This window comes from Rhinopithecus bieti, unplaced genomic scaffold (assembly GCF_001698545.2).
Source record: "Rhinopithecus bieti isolate Rb0 unplaced genomic scaffold, ASM169854v2 scaffold_1618, whole genome shotgun sequence".
NCBI classification, from domain to species: Eukaryota; Metazoa; Chordata; class Mammalia; order Primates; family Cercopithecidae; genus Rhinopithecus; species Rhinopithecus bieti.
This window is the reverse complement of record NW_016803937.1, coordinates 4,332,155-4,339,601: the sequence shown is the minus strand read 5'-3', so window position 1 is coordinate 4,339,601 and position 7,447 is coordinate 4,332,155. Positions and strand designations below refer to the sequence as shown.

General features: G+C 57.4%; 1 protein-coding gene across 1 annotated transcript in view; it reads left to right on the top strand.

Annotated features, from left to right (window-relative positions):
* KIAA0513 (KIAA0513 ortholog) overlaps window positions 1-6,146 on the top strand; it is a 62,404-nt gene extending 56,258 nt beyond the window's left edge. The window contains exons 12-14 of the mRNA XM_017860641.1: window positions 2,241-2,321; window positions 2,689-2,783; window positions 3,890-6,146. Of these exons, the coding sequence (XP_017716130.1) occupies window positions 2,241-2,321; window positions 2,689-2,783; window positions 3,890-3,939 (226 nt within the window). The 3' untranslated portion in view covers window positions 3,940-6,146. The remainder of the gene's footprint in view (window positions 1-2,240; window positions 2,322-2,688; window positions 2,784-3,889) is intronic.
* The last annotated feature ends 1,301 nt before the right edge of the window (window positions 6,147-7,447 follow it).

Genomic DNA, 7,447 nt, shown 5'->3' with positions numbered 1-7,447 from the left:
TTTTTTTTTTTTTTTTTTTTTTTTTTTTTTTTTTTTTGAGACAGAGTTTTGCTCTTGTTGCCCAGGCTGGAGTGCAGTGGTGCGATCTCAGCTCACTTTAACCTCCGCCTCCTGGGTTCAAGCGATTCTCCTGCCTCAGCCTCCCAAGTAGCTGGGATTAGAGGCGCCCACCACCATGCCCGGCTAATTTCATATTTTTAGTAGAGACAGGGTTTCACCATGTTGGTCAGGCTGGTCTCAAACTCCTAACCTCAGGTGATTTACCCGCCTCAGCCTCCCAAAGTACTAGGATTATAGGCGTGAGCCACCGTGCCCAGCCTAATTTTTGTATTTTTAGTAGAGATGGGGTTTTGTCATGTTGGCCAGGCTGGTCTTGAACTCCTGAACTCAGGTGATCTGACCGCCTCGACCTCCCAAAGTGCTAGGATGACAGGCATGAGCCACCGCGCCCGGCCTGAAGTCAGTTGTAAGAAGTGATTTTATTGTGGACATTACCTCATCTGTTACTGCCAGTGACCATTTACCTCTTTCTTGAGACGTCAGGTTAAATGTCTCAGTTTTCGTCCTCACCATGGTGAGAAGAATCGCCACATCATCTGGCTCAGGAGAGGAGGGGTCAGGGCTCCTGTGCTGCACAACTCCAAGGGAGCCGTTCCCGTGTGGTCTGGGGTTGCGCAGGGCCCAACCTGCACAACTGTGTGCAGCAGGCCTGCAGGTGGTGCAGGGGTTTATGTCTAACAACCCTCAGGGGGGCTGTTTTGGGGAAAGACAGTAGGAAGGAAATGGGATGGGACTCTGCAGGGTACCTGGAAGTATATTCTGGTGTCTTCGTGGGCATCCTGCTATCGGCCCGAGGAGGCCGGGAGTGACCTTTGTCCGTCACTCCCATCATGCCCGATGCCCTGTGACGCCTGCTAAGCTGCAGCAGTGCCAGTGACCTCTCGTGGGCCGGGGGTGGCGAGGAGCCAGGAGTCCATGTTCCTTTGTTCTGTTTCTCTTCCTCTGGCTTCTCCATGATCCCAACCTCTCACCCTCTCATACCATCCTTCTCCCCTTCTTTGATCTTCCTCTCAACCTTATTTTAGTCAGACTCATCCATCCAGTTTTCTTTTTAAGGGGAAAGGGGCTCAAATTAATGTCTCCATGTTCGCAGCTGCTTCTGCAGGTAGCTTCTCAGATGGGCGTGGTGTCCAGGGAGTTGTGTAAGGGTCAGGGAGGCCCCAGGCCCTGCCCAAGGGGTGGGGAACGAGCCGGCAATGCAGAAAAGCTCTGTAGCAATGAGGGCTGGGAAGGAGTGGAGAGCCCCCGTGTTCTGCCCCAGACAGATGAGGGATTAACAGCACTCCTCTCTAAAGCATGCAGCAGGTGAACGCTCAGAACATCCTCCCACCCCAGGCCTTGTGCGGAGAACGCATCAGGGTGCCCCACGGCTCCTGAAGCTCGTGCAAACCTCGGTCGATGCCCTCTCATTGGGTTTTCAGCACTTTATTCTCACGCCTGGGTGCTGTCTTCACCATGGTCCACAGCACCCACAGGGTCACGGTCAGAGAGGCCGGCGGGAAGCGTGGGGGCCTGGTCTGTGTTGTTTAGGGAGGGGACTAGAGAGAGCATTGAGGGCCTTGAGAAAGCCAACACAGAGAAAGCACAGCTGAGCAGGGCACAGCCCTCTTCAGGCAGGGCACAGTGTGGCCCTCAGTGCCCTCGGCCTCTGTGGAAGCTGCCATCCGGAACTGGCCCCAGGATGTCGCACCTCGCCTGGCCCATCAGGCTGGTCAGGAGACACGGGTGTGATCTGAAAACGTTCCCTGGGCCACCAAGGCCCGCTGTCCTGGGATGTTGGGCAGGTCCCCTCCCTCTCTAGAGGTTTCTTTCCCGAGGACGGGTCCAGACCCCACTCTCCAGCTGTAGCGAGGCTCTGGGGCTGGCCCCGCTGCCTGTAGAATGCCCGGGTAGCCGTGTGGTGCTCCGCACCTTCAGGGCCGTAAAGAACCCTTCTGTTTCCGCGTCTCTTTATCTTGTGAAGAGTGAGATGAACGTTGGGGACCCCAAGCGCGGTGTCAGGATCCCGGCAGGCCTTGTGGAAAGGCTCAGCACACAGCTCTCCGGTGAAAGGCACCCCCTTCTGTGCCCGGGGGGCCGTACATGGGTGCCGCCAGCACCCGCGGGTCAGAGCAGGGCGAGGAGCAGGGGCAAGGACAGCACCGTCTGAGTCCCGCTCCTGTCACCTCCTGTGCTTGCAGGGAGAAGTGGTGCCACATGACGCAGGAGGAGCGCGATGATAGCCTCCGGTTCAACGAGAACATCACCTTTGGGCAGCTGGGGTAAGGGCGGGCGTGGGAAAGGGGGAGGGGAAAGAGGGGTCAGGGAGAGAGGGGGCGGGCCCACCCTGTGAGCTCTCACGCCCTGTGAGCTGTCACACCCTGGGGTGCTGTGTCAGCCTGCTCTGAGGCATGGAGTTCATCACCCTGTCCTCCATGCCAGCCCATAATTAATCCGCCTCCTACGCAACCCCTGGTGGCCGCAGTGCCACAGCGAGAGTTGCTGGTAGTTAATTAGGCAGCAGTGCATTTCAATTTTTGCTGACAATTCCAGGCAGGCCACGGTGGGCGTCCCAGAGACGAGGGCCCAGCGCCCCGGCCCTTTCCCCTGGGAAGCCGGTGGGTGATGCTCTTGGGTTTTCTCCTGCAGCACGTTCTCACACAACATGCTGGCCTTCGGACTGAACAAGAAGCTGTGCAATGACTTCCTGAAGAAGCAGGCTGTGATTGGCAACCTGGATGAAGGTGCGTCTGCGGGAGGCCGCTGGCGGGAGGCGGGCAGGGCTGGGGTCAGGAGCCAGTGCTGCGCCTGCTGGCGCTTCTGCACTGCCAGAAGGCATGTCGTGTTGCAGTCGGAAACGTGGTGCTGAGCTCTCGGCAGACGGCCCTCCTCTCTCCCCAGTCTATGTAGACAGACGCACAGGACACCTCTTGTTCCATTTGGAATCCATTTCTGCTAGATGGGATTGTGGGCATTGAGGCTGCGGCCTCGGGGTTCACGGTCAGGACAGAGGAAGAGGGGGGTGCAGCGCTTGGACTCAGCTTGCACGGAGCCAGACTCCGGCCCCAAGTTGCCCCCTTCTAAACGGCTCCCGCATGGTGTCCTGTTCTTTCTCAGACCACACTGCCATGACGAGTGCCGGAGGACAAGGGTGGTGGGGAGGGAGTTTTGAGGTTTCTCTGAAATCTCTGGCTTCCGTGACAGCAGGGAAATGCTGTGACATTGACGCCCTCCTGCGCGGGGGCCAGTCCCTGTGTGTGGCCCCATCTGCTGCAAGCGTTGGTTCCTCTGCGTCGAAAAGGATTTACAGTTAGGCGTGGATACGGATCGACCTATATTCTTCAGAAAATCCCATTCTCCACCTAATTCAAGGGATCTGTGGTGGAGCGGCCTGAGGAGGCATGAGAGCGCCAGTGGCCGTTAGACTGTCTCGGAATGTTGCTAGCAGCCCCACTTCACTGGCACAGGGAAAGGGGGATGCTGCCACCTCTCCCAGTCCCCAGGGTGGCTGGACTGACTGCCCTGTGCCTGTCACAGGCTGCAGGAGCTGCGCCCCATGACACTATTTTCATAAGAAGGTGCGTTCCCAGTTTTGAGGGCCCCTTCCAGCCACCTGCTTGCCCCACAGGCGGCGTGCTGGCCAAGAGGCTGCGTGTGCAATGCACCCTCGTGGCACAGCCCTGCCCCGAAGTGCGCAAGCTGTGTGGCCTGCAGAAGGCAGTGCAGTTCAGGAGCCACAGCCCTGCTCCCAGGGAGGCCCTGATTCGCCCCTGTCCGAGTGACAAGAGCAGGACACACCTGTCCCGGTCACCATCTTTCATCTGAGAAGTAACATCGCTTTCTCTTCCAGAGCAATACAAGCTGCTTAGTGACCACATTGAGCAAATGGCCACTGAGTAGGCCCCAGAGGTCACACTCTGCAGGAGGACTGAGACCATGCGCCATTCTCCCGGGCCCAGTGCCTGGCCGTCACCCCACCCGTGACCTGCATGAAGCCAGCAGCACCCAGAGCCGCACCTGCTGCCCTAGAACTAGTGGTTAGAAGAATCCGCTGCTCCTCCCTCTTCTCCTCTGCCTGTGTCTGCGCCCCCCCATCCATGTGCCAAAGTGTCCCTTGGGTCACACGGCTAAGGCCAAGGTGATCAGCTGTACCCCGAGTGCCAGGCTTGTGAGATGAGACCAAGAGGGAAGAGGGGAAGGATGCTGTGGGCCATCGTGGGCCAAGGGCTGGCGAGGGTGGGGCAGGCAAGAGATGCAGGCAGGACAGCCATGAGGTGGGGCTGCAGCCGGCACACCCAGTGGTGGAGGACTGGCACTGCCACTCATGGTGGGCGGCCCTGGGCCACATTCCCTGCAATGGGTGCACACCTGGCTCCCATCCAGCCCTCTCAGTGTGGGGCTGTGGCCGGTCCTCACTCTTCCCCAGTCTCCCTCTGTGGGGCAGGAACGGGAAGTCATAGGACCCTTGAGGAAGAAACGCCTGTTTTAGGGAGTGAGTGGGAGTGGTGCAGAGGATGCTCTTGGCTGGCTGGAGCAAGACCCGGCTCCCACCAGAAGGACGTGTGTGTGCCCTGCAGACGGCCCGGGATCTGTGTGTCTCTGCCAGAGCCACAGCAGTGCCGAGGTGTCTGCAGCAGACCACACAGACCATCTGAAATGCGCCCGCCTGGCGGACAGCTCCCTTCTGAAGCAGAGAAGGCTCCACGGTCACGAAGCAGCGTTGTGCCGTGTGTCCCTCACAAGAAGCACAGGAAAGAGAAGTTTCTTTAGTAGTCACTAGACAACCACCCTTTCTAAAAGCAAACAGTGCTGCTCTTTATTCCGGGCAAGGCAGGAAAGTCTGAGTTGGGAGAGACAGCAGCTGGAGAGAGGCAGTTCTGTGTGACGTGTGGGGCGAGCCAGTGGCATGGACTCTGCCTCTAAGGGCTGAGCACTGGGCCTCTTCCCCCAGGGGCTGCAGAAGGGGCTTTTTCCTTCCCCACCAGACCTGTGCAGCTCCTTCCTCCAGCTCTGCAGAGACTCCCTTCACCTCACACCTACTGCCTGGGAACCATGGCTCTTCTCTTCTGTGGATCTGAACCAGGCACTCCAGGCCAGCCCGTGGCCCCGGGGCCTGACCCTGACACCTGCATGCTGGGTCCAGAGCCTTCTGTTTTGCCATGTGTGGACGCTGCCAGCCTGCCTGGGGTCCCCTGCCTCCTACCCGTCACTGCTGTGGTCCCTGACTGCCAAATAAGCCCGCAGGGCTCTCCCTCCGCCCGCCATCCTCCCCTCCCGCCCTTCCTGGCTACCTCCTCTGACATTCGGTCAGATAAGTCCCGTCTTATTTGTAAGCCTGAGAGTCACTTACCCGGCCACTGCTTGGAAGGTTTCCCTCCAGGGAATGCCTCCCCGGAATGATCCAGAGACGAGCACAGATTGGTTGGATCACAGAATGGTGTGTCTGGGGCATTATCTGAAATGTGTCATCTGATGCGTTTGGACCACATGTCGCCAGACTGCAGAATGGGGGAGCCGGGGCTCAGGGCCCCTGGCTACATGATGCATGAGTGATTTCAGCCTGGCAATGCCGCTGGCCAGACAGTGGCCATGCTGCCAGTGCGCCCGCCATGAGTTGGGCCGGGGTGGGGGAGTTGCGCAGGCTGGGGTGCCGCTTCCTCCATCGTTGGACCCGAACGGCCATGTCTCCACCGAATCCATTTAGAGAAACATCAGAGAGCAAGGGGTGTGCAGATGCCCCTCGCTCTGATGCCAACTGCAAATAATACACACCTCCTGCGGCGTCCAGCCACGGCTCCAGGGCACTGCTCTCCTCCCCACACCGACGAAACTCAGGCCGCACTGAGGGCTGACTGTCCGGGAGCTGCCTTCAGCTGCCTCGTTGTCAGTGTTCTTAGTCATGTATTATTCGTGTTAGCTGAAATGCATTCAGCCTTTCTTCTGCGGTGCCCACAAGACTTACCCCTGTATGTGTAGGATTTTTGTTTGGAAGTTTTGTTTGATTCTGAGACTCTCTTGGGGGCACTGGAGGGCTTGTGCACAGCCTCTGGAAGGAAAGGCAGCACTGACTTGGTTGGACTTTTTTTCCGAGCACTTTGACTTCAAAACTGGTCTTGACACATTTTTGTCCACATAGACCTCTTGAAATAGCCATTTCAGGGAGAGGAAAGGTTTGGGGTTTTGTCTGTTTATTTATTTCTCCCTTTACTGCCTGTTCTTGTAGATCTAGCTCCTCAGAGTTGGAGGAAGCCTGACAGAGAAGGGTCTCCTCCGTGCTCCATCCACACAGGACGCCCGAAAGACAGCTGCTTGTGCTGTGAGCGGAGCAGGCAGTGGCTCGGGAGGCTGCCTGTGGTCTCCTGCCGGCTGTGGCTGACAGTGGCTCTGGCCAGGGTTGCCTGGAGGAGGCCCAGTGTGCCTGGGACAGGGCTGACCGCCTGCCACCAAGGTTTCCTCTCTTCCCCCAGGGCCTGGGCAGAGCAGGCGTGAGCTGGGCCCTGGTGCAGGGCAGGCGTGAGCTGGGCCCTGGTGTGGAGCAGACTGACCCAGCCACACTGCCCAAAGGTCCCTGCGTGGGGAGGTGTCACACCAGGGCACACCCAGGGCCACCTGGGTGTAGGAGAGCCCTGGGGGCCCCTCTGTAAACTCAGGAAGTATCAGGTGATCCCTAGGAAGAGGTTCCCAGTCCCAGCAGACAGAATGCCCAAAACTAGGGGCGCAAAGGCCTGTCATCCATGGGGCCGTTGCAGGCACTCTGTCGCCCGACCTTCAGGGCTGTGTGAATCCTAGTGAACCAAAACGCAGACAACTCACTCAAGTGAAAAACTCCCTGCTTTGAAAACAGGACATGTTGACATGCAGCATTGTATGTTTTTAGCCTTTGTTACAATTTTAGCAACATTGATAGAATTGTAGCAACATTGATAGATGTTTAAGAGGGGCCATGTTAATAGATTGCATCTGCCCTGTGCATGCACATGTTTAACCAAAAGCCAGAGAACTGAGTTCTGATGTTGTAAGTTATCTGTGAGTGAACTGGGGTAGGCTCTATGATTTTCCTATTGCCAAAAGAAAGAAAGTGGGCCAGAGAGCTCTGACATTTCCAAAAAAGGGCTAGAGGGAGAATCCAGTTTCTGAGTTCTGTACCCAATTTAAAATCCTGATGTTCAGGTAATCTAAGCAACACACGCTGGGTTTAAAACCAGCACCGAGGCCGAGTGCAGGAATCACAGGCACCGCCAACCTTCCTCTTCTTTCCTTCCTGTGAGTTAAAATCAAACAGGCCTCTCGCTCACTCCTCCAAGCCCAGTAATGCTGAGGAGTTCAGTTATGAGGAAAGAAGGCTAGAGCCATGAGATTTCGCTTTTCCCTAGGCTGTTCTGCCTGGGTTACCTTATCACCCTGGAGC